The sequence below is a fragment of the Nuphar pumila genome, chromosome 7 (genome assembly GCF_984573655.1).
Source record: "Nuphar pumila chromosome 7, dmNupPumi1.hap1.1, whole genome shotgun sequence".
NCBI classification, from domain to species: domain Eukaryota; kingdom Viridiplantae; phylum Streptophyta; class Magnoliopsida; order Nymphaeales; family Nymphaeaceae; genus Nuphar; species Nuphar pumila.
The window spans coordinates 121,508,194-121,526,756 of NC_143255.1; the positions used below are offsets into that span (position 1 = coordinate 121,508,194).

The following is an 18,563-nucleotide window of genomic DNA, read 5'->3' on the forward strand; positions in this document are numbered from 1 at the left end:
CAGCTAAGCTCATACCTACGGTGTTGATTCAGTTCACACGTCCCAGGCAGACTGATCCTATAAATATGTTGCTTCAAATGACCTCAAAAAAATCATATCCATGTTCAGCATAAATTACTCCAGGAAATTCTTGATGGTACAGCAATCCTTCACTAAATTACAAGCCTCTCAAGCAAGATACAAAAGATACCTAAATTGTTGAATATCGTGTACACACAAAAAAAGAGGGAAACCCTAGCAAGAATAAATAAATAATTAACATATGTTATGAAACAACTAGCAAAAAAAAAGGGAAATATTTCTCACTATCACCTCTCAGTGCATTTTTTTTATGTTCAATCCATCAGCCGAGATCTACTTTATTAGAGCAAGGTGTGCATATCATCATTCTTTGAATTGTACACACCTCCGTTTCCTGGCATGCAGCAGGGGGGGGATAAAAATCAGGTCGCCACAGATGACCAACTACTCCCTTCTCCTTCAGCTCTGCACAGCCAACCTCTGAAGATGCTCGAAAAAGACTTGCAAGTTCACATCATCTGTGAAGATAACATCAGAGCCAGCAGCAAGTTCATGGGAAGAGTTGTGTGTGGCTGAAGGATTCAACTTAGCCAGTAGGAAGCGTGCCTGCAGGAAGGAGAGACCCAGATCAACGCCATCCCACATCCATAGAGTTAAAGGAATGAGCTGAAAATTGGTGAAAGAGCACAGACCTGTGAGCCATGCTGATCACAAATAACCAGTCTTGGGACTGGAAACCGGTCCTTGATGATCAAATGAGCATCATCTTGTGGGGCTTGCAATAGCTGTGCAAAAGCCTGAAAAGAATATTATTTTGTGTTTAGTGCGAAAAAACTCATGCATGTCGAAGCACAACCTTACAATCACCTGACACCTAGACACACCTAAACTAGAAGAGAAATTACTAGAAACAAGGAGCATACTTGAAAGTATTGATGAAAACGGAGGGGACTGAGTAAATATCCTGCTAGAGTTGCACTCAAGATCAATTTGAAACTCACAGAATGTGGAACCAAATGCAGCCAATGGTTTACAGATTAACAATGATTCAGGTCATGCTACCTGGGCCAACTACCTGTTACATGCAACTTTCGGGTCCGAGAAGGGCTCAGGAGGACAAGTCGTCCAGATCTTGAAATGGTACAGCTAGTCGATATTAATTGCACAAAAAGACATGGAAAAGAGCATAACTCCTCACATTTAAATAATTTGCAGTGTACTTTCCAGACGTTATCCATATCCTTTAAAATAAGGAACAATATTTCCTGATAAACATTCACCATAGCAATAGGAACCAACAATTTTTCAAAACTAAAAATGAATTCTTATTTAAAGAGGCATGTTTAACAAGGAATACAACACTGAACACAGTGAGATTGGACATATAGGATTAAGTAACTTTGACAGATACTGCAGTAATATATATTATATATATATATATATGGTTATAGGATTGAAAAAAAAACATTTCACATCAATTTCTCCTGTGAAGACCATCAAGATTTGTGTGGAACTTATCCTGGAAAGTGCCATCTCACAAGGCAAGTTGGCCTAACTATTACCACAAGCAGAAGGCTCTGTGCGACAACTATTAGCAAGGTGTGAGAAATTATTTCCACCTCCAATGGTGGAAGAAAACGACCAAGTATCACAAATATTTGATGCCTAAAGTTAGTAGGAATCTAAAGAAGCATTGAAACCAACCTCATGCTCAGGCTGATTTTGATAACCCATGTTTCGCCATTGAGCAATTGTCATTCCATGGAAGAGAACAATGCTAAAATATGCATCTAGCAGAAGTATCCGGTCGGCTGCAATAGAAGCTACATCCAGTAACGCTGGTGCAGGAGGTGAGCTAAAGGAATAGGCAATTAAAGAAGGTTGGATCATAACCACAGAGTTGGTAACATTCTCCCGATTTAGTAGCATACGGAAGTATGCAGTCTCATCTGGACTATTATTAAAAACCTGCAAAAGCATGTATAAGTTAGATCAACAGACCACCAGATGAAATAAGCACAATACAAGCTGTAATATGAAAAAAATCGTCACCTGAAGAAACTGAGACCTCCTGAGATTAAACATGAATTGTGGAAGTATTGAGAAGCTTGGGTTCAAATTAAATGAAGCAGGATCATCTTTCTGATAATCACCAAATCTGGAACACAAGCGAATAAGGGAACGATCCAACCACCTAGTTGCATCAAACCCTTCCTGAACACAAAAACAATTTAGCAATGTGTGTGTGTGGGGGGGGGTGGGGGGTGGGGTGGAGGCAATACAAGTCCCCAACAATTCCACAGGTTTGTAGTTCATGACCATAACAATATCGAAACACAATATAGATAAAAGTTTAATAACACAATATATAACTTTATATGTAGCGCAAAAATGGGCAGTTTCAATAGTGAAATACTAAATTACGGTGCACAAGAAAAAAAATTTGTACAATGTACGTCAATCTTGTAATCAAGAATCACCAATACTTGTTCTGCAGGTACTCTAATGGCAAATTACAAATTCCACAATCATTTCTTTCATACTCTGTGTGCAGTTCATGGAAAAATGCATTTTCCAAACACAAATTAATCCTGCTTGCTGTGACATGGTGACTCCTCAGTTCATATAATCCTGCCTATATCTTTAAGGCTTAAATTTGGATTTATGGAACCACTTCTGACTGTTTTGGAAATGCTTCACAGCTCTCTGCCTTAATTTGCACAAAGTTGCCACACCCAATTGTACATGTTGCCATCTCAGATTCATAGCGTAAGTATACAAATGAAAATATAATATTTCATGAAGGCCTTTCAGGCCTCCTATCAGCTGACACAAATATCATCCTTTGAAGGTAATCTCTTCATTGCCATATCAAATTTTCAGTATGTCTTGCAATTTCAACATCAGAGACCTATATGAGACTCGAGTCAAAATGCTTACATCTGCTTTGCTGCTTGGTTGTGCAGCAGGGGGAGAACACTAAAGGCAGTATAAATATCACCCACAGCCAAAGTTCAGCATGTGATGAATCAAAGAGATTTCTACAGCCAAGACAAATGAAGGAAAATATTTGCTTCATACCATTATCAACAACATTGCCCATCAAAATCCAATAAATACGGTATTTTGTAGTGGATCCCTATGCTTCTTTAATTGATAAGGTTTATGGCTGACAATTTTTTTATTTGCACTGCTATTTACAACAGATCTTAAAATTACTAATCGTAAGTGAATTTCAGGCCACGCTCAACAGTTTGACATTGCCTGTGCATGATTGCATAGATGCAGCAGTCAAGAATGATGAACTTTTCTACCATGTTAAGAGAGCATGTGCTACTTGCTAAAGCAAGTGAGAACATCGTTAGAGAAACTGCCGGAGAGTTACACATGAAAAAGGAATACCTAATATGACAGTGTAGACTATGTTACTGCATCTGGTATATGAACAACCTATGGGGTTGGCAAGCTCATGGTTTGCCCCTGTAATGAAATGAGCGGAAGATAAATACGAGCCAACCAAGGGCATACAAAAGCACAATTTAATGTAAACAATCACAAGTCCACTAGGGACAACACAATAAGCCAACAAGGGTTTACAATAAATATAAAAATATATAAGATTTTATTGATAATATGCTTAGCAAAAAGCATAACATGAGTGGGGACAATGTGCCCCTATTGAAACATAACAAGCCAAGAGACAAGGGGCCTTGGAGCTCCCATAGAGTCATTGGCAGCTCCCAAGGGCTAATATTTATAGCTGTTGGGACTCTATGGCTGTTTCCCATAGAGCCCCTCAATGTTAAACTAATTACATTTTAAAGAAACTAAAAAAATAATTCTAACTAAACAAGAGGTGAAATAACCAAAATGCCCATGTTGGGCATTACTTATTACAACAGAAGAATATATATACATACTTAACACCTCTCCTCAAACTTATAGTGTAAACATTGAAAGTTTGTTAAGAAGAAAGATGAAACGAAGTATAGAAAGAGCTTTGGTGAAGAAGCATGCAAGTTGGTACTCAAATGTAGCATATGATAGCTCGATAAGTCCTTTTAGATATTCATATCGTACATAGTGGCAGTCCATCTCAATATGATTGGTACGCTCATGAAATGTGTGATCATTGGCAATGTATTCAAAAGATTCCTTAGCTATACAAGTTCATCGGACAAGACATTCTCATGTGGAGTCATATGAAAGTAAGCGTGCAAGTCAAGAATCTAGGAGCACTCACCAAGATAAGAAGACGAAGCAATGGTGGCACCAGGCACCCGATGTAGAGGATAAAGATTTGAGCATTTGTTGAAGTGCCACAGTTAATTGACAAAGAGTGTCTTCTAGTTCACCTCCACTTTTGTCTTCTTCCTCCTTCTTTAGAGTGGATTCTTCTACCGAAGCCACCCTGTTTCTAAGATTTGAACAAACTGGTCTAATATGACCCAGCTCATTACAAAAATGACAAACAACCCTTTTTATCCTCCATAGTTGTTCCATGAGTCATTTTGCACCCCAAATTGTAGAGGTCTAGACTCTATATGCTCTTACATTGTTGTCAGGCCTAGATATGACCATCACTTCACCTTCTCTTTTAGCCATGTCAAGACGAGTTTCTTCTTGACACACTTCGACACATCATCTTCCAAAGGAATTGAAGATGTTCTATAAAGGAGAGATCTTACTTGTTCAAACTCCAGAGGTAATCCATATAAAAATTGAAAAAATTGTTTTTTTTTTCATTTATTTTTGCCTAAGTTCTGTATCTTCGGTGGCCACCCACTTAGGCTCTAAAAGTGTCAATTCATTCTTTAGAGGGGATAATGCACTAAAAAAATCACGAACATTCATGTCCCCTTCCTTGGTTGTTCTAATTTTCTCTTGCAAATAACATTGTCTTGCAAGATCTTTTTTAGTGTACATGTTTTTCATTAACAACCAAACTTCAGTTGCTTTTCTAAATTTAGCAATATTAGCACAAATTTTCATTTCGACATTATTCATAAACCATACAAGTATCTTAGCATGTTTACTCTCCCAATCTTCTCATTTTGATTGATGATCTTCAATAGTTGTAGATCATGCATCTCCTTATAGAGTATTTTCTTGACCTCCTTCAAGTTTGGTGAGCTTGAGTTGAGGCTCGGGAATCATGCCCACCACATATCCCCAAAGATTATTTCCCTCGAGGTTGTTCCCCATAGTGAAGGCCCACATCAAGTAGTTGGTACCATTGAGTTTGAAGGAAAGATCAATTTTTTGGTCATACTCTATTTTGAATGAGAGAGAGGGAGAAAGAGAAAAGCGTGTATGTCTACTTGCAAGCACCACGGATACACAAAACACTTTTGGATGCTTCTTCACGAACACAGACACTTTATGATCACTCTCCACAAGATCAAGAGCACTATAGCTCTGATACCATGTAATGAAATGAGCGGAAGATAAATACGAGCCAACTAAGGGCATACAAAAGCACAAATTAATGTACACAATCACAAGTCCACTAGGGAACAACACAAAAAGCCAACAAGGGCTTACAACAAATATAGAAAAATATAAGATTTTATTGATAATATAATTAGAAAAAAGCATAACATGAATGGGGACAATGTATCCCTATTTATACATAACAAGCCAAGAGGCAAGGGGCCTTGGGAGCTCCCACAGAGTTATTGGGAGCAATCCCAACCACTCTATGGTTGTTTCCCATAGAGTCCCTCAATGTTAAAATAATTACATTTTAAAGAAACTAAAAAAATAATTCTAACTAAACAGTCCTTATTAGACCGACCTAGTTACAATAAGTGAAATGATGAAAATACCCCTGTTGGGCATTACTTATTACAATATATATATATATATATATATTTTTTTTTTTTATATTAAGAATATATATATACATACTTTAACAGCCTCAACATGATAACTGCCATGACTGATGGATCTGACAACCCAACTTAATGACACACAACTCTGATGTGTATTTTCAGCCATCCTACAAAATTTAAAAGGGCAAAAAAAATGTAACAAGACTGAAAAGATTCTTTTTTTCCTATTTTTCTGGAATGTGCATGTGTACATCTGTGAAGGTGTGGCCCTCCTTAGGAAGCAAATCATGCAATAAACATGTTTGGCAACTGAAATGCTACAAACTATGTTACCGCGACACAGCACTTAGGGTGCTGTACCCGTGTCGACACGTGTCAACACGGGTACTGGTACCTGGACACGGCATTTGCTGTATCCTATATTACATTATATTATATATTATATTTTCAATATATAATATATATTTTAGATATATAATATATATTTTCAGTATATATTTTAGATATATAATATATATTTTCAGTATATATTTAGCTGTTGCCCGTACTCACATTTTTTGGAATTGCCGTGTCATACTCGTACCCAGGTGACATAGACTACAAATGAACAAGACTTGAAATTTGAGACTGGATGGCTTTATAGACAGTGAGGGTGCCTAATACAATGTTCACTTGCAGTAAGATGTTTGACAGGGGACTGTGATTACAAAAATAAAACCGTCATAGACAGTCAAGAGATAAGTAGAAACCGTAGAATGAACAATCTGACATTCAGCAATCAATTATCTTTTCCTTGAGAATTATGTCTATATAAGTAGGGATACTTCTCATTACTTACTCCCAAGTTGAGTTGTTTAGGTCTTACCTTATCCACTAAGAGCAATGACATGCTTGAGATTGGGCCATCATGGCATTGGTAGGATTGATTATAGGAAGGATAGGATAAATTAAGACAACCACAAACCTGAATCTCACAAGAGTCACCCTTTATAGCCAGGAGCACTTTCAGTCCTGAATTTTAATGTTTAATAATTTTAAAAGTCCCTAATCATTTTCAGCCTACAAGCCACATGAACATTACTTCCCCTCCAAGTAACAGGAACTTAACGAGTGATATGTAGGAGCTGCTTTCAGTCTAACCAGACATAGACTGACTCTAAAATGTCTCAATTCTTTATACATGGCTTGACTTTCTCAAATCTATGAGCAAAGCCGTTTATGCCTTGAGGTAGCATGACATTTAGGTGAAATTTTCTTATCAACTGCTAGCACTGGCTTGGCTTTGATCCAATTGCATTCAATCATATCCATGTGGGCAGTTTGGGATGGTTATTAATTACTGAAGTAAGATGACATCGCCTGCAAATGGGGATCAAGTCCAAAATGGACCAGTAGTGGTTGGTTCTCAATAATTTGGATCTGATAATATGGGTAGAGCATGATCTTAACTAGCAAGGGAGCTTTATCTGTGGAACCTGAAACACAAGTTCGCTAAGGATTTACTGAAGTACCAAGGTAAGCTATAGAATAAATCATGACCTAGTAAGAAAGTTGCCGAAAGGTTTGTCCACTCAGTCAGCAATGTATGGCTAGAATGAGAAATTGAAAGACTAAACATATACAAAGAAATTGTGAAACACCACAAGTCAATTATCTTGAGAAACCCTGTGAAACAGTTTTCCAATCACAAGTATCAATCATCATGTTAGTATAACTAAAGATCTAGAATAACCTTTCCTATTTTCCACCTACAGGCTTCAAGAACAACACTAATTCCAGCTAAAATGACCAAAGATATCACATATGCTATATTTTGAAGCTGCAAAGAATGCCTTCTCACCAACATCATACGAGACTGGCAGCATGATGAATGTGCAGTTTGAAGGTAAATGCACATATTTAAAAAAAAAAAATCGTTAATAACCCATGATTCTTGTGAAGTTACTGGAGAGTATATTTTGACAAAAGCCACTTCTAGGGAATGAGAAAGAAATAACCCATGATTCTTGTGAAGTTATTGGAGAATTGGTGGAATAAAGCAACTAAAGGCAGAATTATTTCTTAAAAGGATCAAAGTCAAACTATCTGTGATTAACGAACAACAAATCCAAAATTTTCACGGGGTAGCAGTTACGTGTAGAATAAAAGTCACCGCAAAACATAATGAAGAAAGTATTTTTTTTTTGTCAAAGCTACTTCTTGGAAATGGGAAAAACAAAACCCAAGATTCTTGTGAAGTGTTAATATATATAGACACACACATTGATAGCGTGTTAATCATTGAATTATTCCTAAAATTCCAAAATCATAAATCTGTCACTAACCTAAACAAAAATATTCAATCTACGGTTAGAAGTCTCAAAAGTAAGCTCACGAAAATTGCAAGCCACTACCAGATTCAAATTGTATAATGCCATAGGACTTGAACCCAGGACCCATTGGACAAGATGGAGCAACCCTACACCCAATCATCATATTTGACCCACCAGACAAATAAAGAGAATGGAAAGACACTGAAAATAAACAGTGAAAATTTTAATGATTGTAACAGATGGCTAGTATTTTTAGTTTTAAATGTTTCAAACAACTATATGTCATACACTGAAGGGAGAGTTTACCTCAGATTCCATTTTCAGAGACGCTAATCTTGCCATTACAACAGCAGCAGTCTCCTGGTCAAATCCTTCAACCAGCTCCTGCAAATTTAATATATCTTTAGATAAGAAATTCAATGTACAGGTATAACCAGAGCATACTAAGAAGCTGCAAGGTACAATAATAACTAGCAATAGCTCTCAGGCATACAAACGTCTCCTGATTTTTCTTATTTGAAAAAAGCTGTTATATGAATAATGCATATCCCACAGCAGAAATTATTAAGTTATTAATGAGTGAAACCTTGATGGTGATAAATAAATCAAAGCAACTCATAAAGTGAACCAGATAACAAATTTTGTTCATAAGAAATAAAACAACAAGTAATAGCAAACTCATTGAAATTCTAATCAAGCTATAAAAGGTGAATGTCTTGATAGTTCAAATCATAGTCACAGATATCACTGATATTTTGAAATATTGTGATATTAACGCTAGAAATTGAACAAACGATATTAACGGAAAAATATCGCAATATTTTCAAAATATCAGCAACTTAAATATATCGCGATATTATAGCTGCTGCAACCCAGCCAGAACCGTAACAGGGAAAGAAAGAAGAGGAAGGAAAGAAGAAAGAGGAGGGAAGGAAGAAAAGAAGAAAGGAAAGAAAGAGGAAAGGAAGGAAGAAAAGAAAGAGGAAGGAAGAAAAGAAAGAGGAAGGGAAGGAAGAAAAAAAAGAAAGAGAAAAGGGAAGAAAGAACAAAAAAGAGGAAGGAAGAGGGAAGGGGACTTTATAATTTTTTATTTTTTTATTTTTTTAATTCCAAGACTTTCCAGAGATTTATTAGAAAACCGATAATATCCCGATATTATACCCCGCTGATATATAGCCGATACCGATATTTGTGACTATGGTTCAAATACCATAATACTAGATAAGTCCTGGATCCATTACAAAAGAAAAACCTTCAGAAAAATGACACAGCACTTGTAGTCTAAGTTGTGAGCCATGATCAGAACATATAGAAAACAAACTCACTTACTTGTTTAGGCCATACACATACAATGAAAGCTCTTAAGGCTCTTCAACTTATTGGAAGGTATTTATGAAGGACGCATACAGAATTTGTTCAGAAACAATAACTAGTGTGCTGCATCTGATTTGTTATATGCACATGCTTGTGTTATATAAAGCATCAAGTCAAGTATGTATGATCAAGAACTTTCATGACTGACCGCCTTACTAGTGGAGCCATCCACCCATTTTCTTGTGATGGTTGTTACACGAAGTCTCACCTGTCCTTCCGGATTCTGGTAACTGAATTAAAATAGCACAGAACTTAGAACAGGAGATAATATTATCAAGGTAAATGCATCTAGAGTCATGAAAAAAATCCAACCAGGAAAGAAACATCGTACGTCGTCAGAAACTGAATATACAATTGCTGGTTTGTACTTGGTGCTGCAGGGTTTGCCCGCTCACTCGGTGCAACATCAAAAAAAACTGTCAAACATGTTCTTTTATCAAGGCCGCACATTTTCCATGATGCTGTATTTCCTTGCCCAATGACAACATCTGCACACAATGGCCCTTTCTGCAAGATTTGATGTAATTAATAATGACAAAATACAATGACAAGCATTTCAATCAACGACAATCTATAGCAAAGAACCCTGTCTATGACATCAAGGAATCATTATCAACAGAAATAAAATTAGGGATCTGATATAGCACCTTTTCCAAGGATGTGCAAGGCCCAATGATCCCTTGTATTTTAATATCCTTTGAACAATGTATATCAAGAGTTCCACTGCATTAATGAGGCAAGACCCAAGCAGTCAGAGAAGTAAAAGAGAGTACATAAAGATCAAAATCATCCAATACATATATATTATCGATGTTGCATTGTAAAAGTTGAATAGAGCTAAATGTAACAAATAATTTAGGCTAGGTACTACAGTGAATGTTATGAAGTCGACGGCATATGGAATGATAAAGATAAGCAACTCTAGGCAGAACAGACATATAAACAGCAACAGAGATTTCAGAGAAGAGAAACTATCAAACAGAAGCAGTAAAGGCACTCAATCATCACAAGTGAGGAACTGATAAGGTAAAAACGAGGATATTTGACAAACCCGAATCTGAACATGGTCAAGAAGTGGGTTCACGAAGCATGTTCAGTAAAGCATATAAGAGATGAACAAAAGAAGTATTCTTCCCTAAAGAAGCATGATATATCAGAAGAATTAGTAGCATCATGATGTCATTATCATCAAGCATTATCCCATCTACATAGGATTAGCAGTACCATTCCACCATTCATTTCTGTCTAGACTCTAGAACTAAAAACGGTGTCACCACACAATCTGCCATATCTATACTCACTCTCCCTCCAGTTTCTCATTGATTCTCCTCATCCTAACTCATATCACATCAATCTTTTATGATGATGCTGTAAAAAGTCTCCATGTGACATGCCCAAATCCATCTTCAGTAAAGATCCTCTATCGTAACTATCGCCATTTGTCACACCAAACATTCTGCATGTCCTATCTTTCTATATCTCCTTGGCGATCAAACACTCAGTGACATATAACAGTGCCAGTCATACTACAGCCTTGCAGAAACACCCCTCCAATGCATCCCCATTTCATCCACCCACACCAATCTCACTACCTCACTAGCTTGTCTCCACTTTCTTCTAAGGATAAATTTATGGCCTTATAGACATATAAGTCTATGCTTATGGACTTCTGGATATAAGTCTATGCATGTGAACATAAAAGTCCCTCTTTTTTAACCAATAAAAAAAACTTTTTTTCTTTGGGGTAGCTTTCCATTTCCCTCTCTCTGTTGCTTAATTCCTTAACACCCTTCAAATTGGACCACTCATTCAACACCATAGATCCTCATGGCTTTTATTAGTTCCAAATAGGGCTGCTAACAAACCCAGCTAAGCCCGATCCTAGGCTATTTGAGCTCGGTGCATTAGCTATTGGCCTCAGGCTTAACTCATAGTCGACCTGAGCTTGAACATATGTGTTCAAGCTCAGCTCAGTGGAGCTCGGCTCAGCCCAAACTTGGCTTGGTTAAGCTCGAGCCAAGCTTTACATTACAAAGATTAAATAAATAAAAAGCACATGAAACATGAAAGGACAGGGTTTAGATTTGTGGCCTCTCTTTTGAGAGAAAGCAAGGCAACATTACACCAAGTGCTTTACTTGTGGTGTTGAAAGAGTATTGAGTACATAATTGTGTATGAGTTTCAATGAGTTTCAGTTGGAGCTCAGTATTGGCTCGTTTAAGCAAATAAGTGGGCCTGAGTTGAGACCAAGCTAAGTTGCTTGACATTGGCTTTTCTTTTTCACTTTAATCTTTAAAATTGCTTTGGTAAAAAAAGTAATAGATGGTTGAAGTAATCATTTCAAACATCACTTAGTTATTCTCTTTAATCATTTTCTTGAAAGTAACTCCAGAGGGTACTTAGAATCAAACCATAAACCATGGAAGGTATATAACACTCCCTAAATCTGAGAAGGATTTAAGAAAAAAACCATGAGGTTAGGCAGAAGTGTAAAGTTCACTTTTTCCATAGTTGGCAAACCCAGCGAGTTGACTCAGAAATCGCCCGAGTCGACCCGGATCGGACCCCAACTGGGTCACAGATCCAGGACAACCGATCTGCATGCCACTTATGTGTCTTCTGTCATGAATTTTGTGGTTATAATGCATAATGCTTATGAAAGGATAATTTTTATAAAGAATCATATATTTTTAAATCATAAATATCAACAATTATGTATAGTTGAATACTTATGTAGCTTAGTCATTAATGTCATGTGCTAAATTTAGTGATTATGCAGTTTGGAGTTTAATTTTTTCCATGTCTTAACACTAAAAAAATAATGTCCTAACTCGTCTGAGTTACCAAGTCAACCTACTGACTCGCAAGTCAAGGGTCAGGCAATCCAGATCCGAGTCACGAGTTTGCCATAGTTAGCAAACCCGGCGAGTAGACTCGGGAATCGCCCGAGTCGACCCGGATCGGACCCCAACTGGGTCACAATTCAGGACTGCCGATCCAACCCATGACATAAATTTTTTATCATGTATTTTGTTATTTTAATGCACAATTCTTATATAAAGTCACTTGTTACGAAGAATCTAATATTGTTCAATGAAAAAAGTTAACAATCATGTATAATTATATGTTTTTGTAACTTAACTATTGACATATTAGCTTGAAGTTTAGTGATTTTCATGTCTTATTCATGTGCTTACACTATAAAATATAGAGTTCTAACTCATCCGAGTCACTGAGTCAACCCGCTGACTCGGTGACCCAGTAGGGGTCCGGTCCGAGCCCGAGTCACGAGTTTGCCAACTATGCCTTTTTCTTTTTCCGGTTTTCCCTTACCAATTTTGAGTCAAACTCCTCTTTCAAACTTCCAATGTTGAAAGAATGGGATTCACCATAAATTCCATTCTATCTACGCTGTTATAACTTTACCTATGAGCACATTTATAACTGTCAAAACCAAGAAAGTACCTAAGGATTGTTTCCGCAATAAGAGAAGTGGTCTTTCAAGTGAAAATTTTAGGTCACTTTATCATCAGAAAATTAATGATATTTCTGAAATGCTCAATAACTTTCCCACCTTGAGGAAAATGGCCCAATTTCCCAGGCACGATAGTGCTTCACAGGTTTGAATTGTGCCCCTAAATATCTAGGAGTTCCAACTATATCTCTTCAACAAACCATACGACACCTTCCTGCTCCAAAAAAAAATGACACCTAAACATGTTTAAATTCAAAAGAAAGAGGTTTAGAGGAAAGGTAAATTACATGAACTACCTAAATTCCTAGGGAAAACCCACACATGAAATGAATTACAAATGTTTTTGTAGAAAATAATGGAAAAGAACTTTACATAAAGACTCACTTGAAGGAAAGCCCAAGAGATTGTTCACCATCTTCAAAGATACGCTTGAAAGAATCTTTGAATACAGGATGGCCAAAACTCTCTGCAAGAACAACAAGACCACCAGTTCTTTCAACAGCCACTTTCATTTCTGCAACACCAACCTGAAAAAAGAAAGAAAAATGAATGGCATGATTAAGTGGATGTCATTCTAAACAATTAGCTTAACAAATACGATATCGCAGTCAAATGATTAACAAGAGGGTGAAGTGCTCAGAATAATGAAAATGCAAAATAAGAAATATTGTTCACAGTCAAGATATTGGATTAAATAGCATAGCACAACTTTTTTTACAGTCAACTACAACGTATTACCACACACACACATTTTCTAGTCAACTAGGGTTGCAAATGGATCGGATCCAGGTGAGACCTAGCTAAAATCAGTACCAGGGCCTACCTTTCACTAGTGGGTCTGGTTCTGAACTACTAAGAGTTATAGCTAAACTACTAAGAGTTCATGATAACTAAAAACATTACATTGAACCAATGTCTTACATGCCAATCTTTATCTTTAAAGTTCTAAACTATAAAGATTTTAAAACCAAACTATCTTCTAGAGTCTATTTGCCAAACATTAGGACAGTATTTCCTCAGTGTTGCATCCAACTACCGCACGATGATCTCTTTATCTTTGGCCATTTTTTTGGCAATTGGGTCATCATCATCATCTTCAGAATCTGAAACAATGTTTGGAAGTCCTTTGCATTTTTACAACCTTCTTCTTTCAATTGCTTCTAGTTCAACAATAACATCAACCGGAATAGATGAAGAATCACATGGACATACTTTTTGACGAAGACCTGCAATATGTTGCTTAAATCTATGCAGCCCACCTCTAATACTCTAAAACTGCACATTTCAGTGCATGCGTGTTTGCATCTATAAATGGCCTGCACACAATTGTATGCAAATGTGCACCTCAGTGCATATACGTGTGCAATGTGCATGTATTCACCCTAAAAAGTCAACCTCCAAAATACACAGACATATATTTATATAACTATATTTTCCAAAAGCATCAAGAAAGGAAAATATTATTAAAACGCAAAGGGTAAAAATAAAGGTGCAAGGCGTGACAAGAGGTCACAGGACACTAAGTCTTCGTTTGTTTCATTCCCACCAATAAGAAAATACTACCATGGGAAAGGCATCCCATGGGTGAAAAACTCCATATGTAAATCCATTCGCAAGAGGGGTAGGCAAATGGATTTACATATTAAATGCATGGTCAACGTGAAAAGAAACACTTGTTGATGATGGGCCCCACAGGAAATTGGAGTTGGCATGTTTGTTTCACCTGCATACGAAAACGGGGGTTACGTAAACCACCCATTTTCATGTGTAAAAATGGGTGAAACAAACGAAGCATAAAAAGAATCTGGTCAAAGGCTATGTACAAAAATTTCTTTGTCACTAAACAAAAATCAACCCATACAAGGCCTCACAAATTGTCAGTCGGATAGTTCTGGGAAAGTATCATTATTTTATATACAGTGCAGAGGCAGCAGCAGCATTTCCTATGTCGTACATTTTAGATGGGTATGGTACTTGAGTTTGATGTTTGTAATATGTGTAATATGTTGTAAGTTATCAGGGGGATACTAGTGATACAGCATGAGTACCCTAAATATGAAAGGATTCTTAAAAATGGGAGGCACTAGGTTCATCAAAGTGAGTCAAAGATATATTTCTATGTTATTCCTTTTTTTTTCCTCTGAGCTTCTTCCTCCTTCTCTTTAAGTCATCATTGTAGTTCTATCCCAGTTTCATCCTCTGTGCTTACATTTTTTCCAACAATACACGTATAAAATCAAGTGTATAGACAACCAGAAAAAGCTATCCTACAGATATAAAAGAAAGTGACAGCTCAAACCTGATCAAGGGCAGAAGCAAAAAGATCTAAGACATGCCCTTGGCTAACCAACTGTTTGGCAAGATTATCATAAAATTTGACAGCTTTATGGAAGTGTGTTGCTGCATCCTTATCCAGGTCCTTATGAGAACGTACTGGTTCTGACAGATTCTTAGACACTATCTGCAAACATTATCATGGTAAGCATCAACAAAGTTCTCAATGATATATCATAGAGCCCGTGCAATACGAAAACAGATAAAGATGTAATGAAGTAGGCGGAAAAACAAATACAAAGTGCACAAGCACTATTACAAGTCCAATAGAGAACAATATAAAAGCACCAAGGCACTCCACAAGCACAAAGTGCATGTACAAGACTCCAAAGAGCCAAAACAATAATCAAAGAGAATAAAAAAATATAATCTTTATTGAGTAGAATGCTTAGGAAAAACATTAGCAATAAATGAGGGTGAGCAGCCATTTTTATACACATCAAGAGGCTCAAAGAGCATTTGAGAGCAATCTAACAGCTATAAATAATCCGTTGGGAGCATCCCAATGTCTATAAATATAACCATTGGGAGCTCCCAACGGCTCTTAGAGCCTTTGACCAAAGTGCCCTTAGCCTATTTCAAAAGGCAAAAACTGCTCCCAATGTCTGCAGGACCTCCATATATATACAACTGCTCTTCTAAAGTCACTATGTAATAATTTATGTATCAAGTGTTATCAAATGAGAGGTTCCAAGAGTAGTTGTTCTTATGAAAGGACATTCAACTAGGACAACAAACAAAAGAGCAGAAACTTTGGAAGAGGAGCAGAAAAAATGACTTTATATAAGTTTGTTCTATAAACTTTGATGGAATCATGTATTGAACTAATTCAAACTTCAAGACTCCAAGGATGAAATGCACTCTCTTCAACAAGGATATTTGCAAGGCCAGACCAATAATAATAATAATAACAATAATAATAACATCAACAACCACAACAACACTGGGAATTTGGAAAAGAGATGCTACCATCTCACTAACAAATTTACAAATGCATTTTATGGTCTAAGGAGCCAAAGATACATAAAATAAGAGAAAAATGTAGTCTGGTGCGCTGCCTAGAAATTGGCATGATAACAAGAGCATCTTGCTCATGGAAGCCTTTCGCATGGGTCACATATTGACAGTGAATGAGTGTTGAAGCCAAAGAAGTCAATTGCCTTGAGATCTCCTCATCCGAAGACAATGGGGACAAAAAATAATATCCAGAAGAAAGTCATAGCTTAACTCAGAAATGCATCATTACGTACGTTGGAAATCAAACAAAGCCATCTACCACTTCGAATACCTAAGATCGCTCGACTTGGCTTAATTAGGCCTAATTAGGATTTGCATTGTATGTATAAACTACATACTCGACCTAAGCACTACGCCCACGAGTTTTCTTGAAGTATAATGCATTAGATCATTCAAACCCTCACATACTCTGGATAGTGACTGAAAACTACCCTAATTTCACCTTTCCAGCCAGACTTCAATTACATAATTCCAACTGCAAACTAGAAGGAAAACCAGAAAGAACAGCGCTACAAAGAAAACTGCACCAAGTGAAGCTAAACAGAACACTATCAAGATAATCATAAAAACAGAACAAAAACCCCATAGCAATCTTACAGTTCCTGACCCTTCCGTGCACGGACCGCCAACGAACGCGATGATTCGAGCGCCCGTACCCTGCACGCAAGCGCCAAGCAGACCTGCCGCAACGCTGAGCGCCACACCAGTGCAACGCGACGCCCTGTTGCTTGGTTGAACCGGCCATTGATCTCTCTGCAACTCATCCAAAAGCTACACCAAAACCAACAAAGGATGCAAAACCTAAAGTAATCACTGACTGATCATCTCACACCCACCGAAGAAATTCTCAACGAACAGCACAGCGAATGCGCAACTCAATCCATCCTAGCTCCCCAAATGGCATAAACAGGTCCACACCAATTCCGGAAAAAGGAAAGACCTACCGAATTCAGAGAGTACTCGCAATCCGCGGCGGAGAGCAGGAACCTCCCAGCGATCCCCTGGGGGGCGGTTGTTCCATTGGCGACAGCAGGTCCGCCGGCGCCCGCCTTAGGGAACCCGGCCGCCCCCCTGCGCCCTGCGAGCCCCAGCTGATCCAGAACCTGCTCCTTGGAGATCTCCTTCGTGCCCCTGAAAACGTAAGTCTTGAACAGATCCGGGAACCCTAGCTCGTGGACCTGCACCTGCGTGCCGAAGGTGATCAACCCCACAAGGGCGTGCTCTGGGAGCAAGCCGAGCGCCTGGCGGAGCGCGGACTTGACGAAGCCGAGCTCCTCCTCGATGACGCAGGTGTCGAGGACGAAGAGGAAGACGGGAGGAGAGGCGGGGACGGCGTCGGCGAAGGCCGAGAGGGCGTACTCGACGGTGGTGTACTGGGGGAAGAGCTCGGCGGGGACGTTGGTCTGGCTGATGGCGGAGTAGTGAGGGGGGAAGCGGTTGTGCTGGAGGCAGAAGGGGCAGACCCAGAACTTGGTGGAGAAGTCGACGTGGGCGTGGGGGTTGAGCAGGGAGGAGCAGGACTTGCAGCGGAGAGGGTGGTAGGGGAGGAGGGGGACGTCCGGGGACAGCCGGATCGGGGAGTAGACGCAGGCGATGGGGACGACGCATTTGCTCGCCTCCACCTTGCTGCGTGGCCACGCGTTCCACGTCATCCGGACGCCGTCCGGGTCGACCATCTCCGCCATTTTTTTTCTTTAATCTTTTCTCCGGCTTCCCTCCTCCTCAATTGGTCGTCTGATCGCTCGATCGGTGGAGGGAAGACGATCGGTGGGGGCAGAGGGAGGTCTCTCTCTCTCTCTCTCTCTTGCTAATGATAAAGACGGTTGGTATTTACAAAAAGCGCCTAACCCTTTCAGTTGTTGAACGTAAGGTCCTGCTGAGTGATTGCTGACATTTGATACTTCTGTTTCTTTTTTATAATTTAATGTATTCTTTCAACAAAGAAATTGATGATGAGGCCATTTTAGTTATTCAGTTTGATTAGCTACTAAAATAGTTTATATCATAGTTTACCAAGAAGCCAAATGGATAACAGAAGCAATGCTTGAAGCTAAAGCGGGGAAGCGAGTGCTAAAAAGTAGTCTGAAGAGAGAAATGAGCGATTATGGAAGCGCATGAAAAGTGACAATTAAACACATAGAAAGCAGGGGTAAAAGCAAATAAAAAATAAAGCAAACACCAATATAAATAGATATA

The 18,563-nt window shown here is 38.3% G+C and overlaps 1 protein-coding gene across 1 annotated transcript; it reads right to left on the reverse strand.

Moving 5' to 3' along the window:
• Positions 1 to 97: 97 nt before the first annotated feature.
• Positions 98 to 18,192, reverse strand: LOC149833239 (protein transport protein SEC23 E-like). The gene is made up of 12 exons (XM_090015006.1): positions 17,312 to 18,192; positions 16,965 to 17,138; positions 15,316 to 15,477; positions 13,401 to 13,543; positions 10,189 to 10,264; positions 9,873 to 10,048; positions 9,690 to 9,771; positions 8,474 to 8,551; positions 2,074 to 2,235; positions 1,726 to 1,989; positions 714 to 818; positions 98 to 627 (listed from the first exon to the last, which is right to left on the reverse strand). Exons 1-12 carry the CDS (start codon positions 18,050 to 18,052, stop codon positions 481 to 483), a joined length of 2,310 nt encoding a protein of 769 aa, XP_089871132.1. The 5' UTR covers positions 18,053 to 18,192; the 3' UTR covers positions 98 to 480.
• Between the last annotated feature and the right edge of the window lie 371 nt (positions 18,193 to 18,563).

Excerpts from the sequence above, each read along its gene's own strand:
- LOC149833239 (XM_090015006.1), bottom strand. The coding sequence starts at position 18,052 with ATGGCGGAGATGGTCGACCCGGACGGCGTCCGGATGACGTGGAACGCG. Across the intron at positions 17,139-17,311 it reads GCGAGTACTCTCTGAATTCG|CTTTTGGATGAGTTGCAGAG; the intron begins GTAGGTCTTTCC and ends GTTTTGGTGTAG. Across the intron at positions 819-1,725 it reads AAAATCAGCCTGAGCATGAG|GCTTTTGCACAGCTATTGCA; the intron begins GTTGGTTTCAAT and ends TATTCTTTTCAG.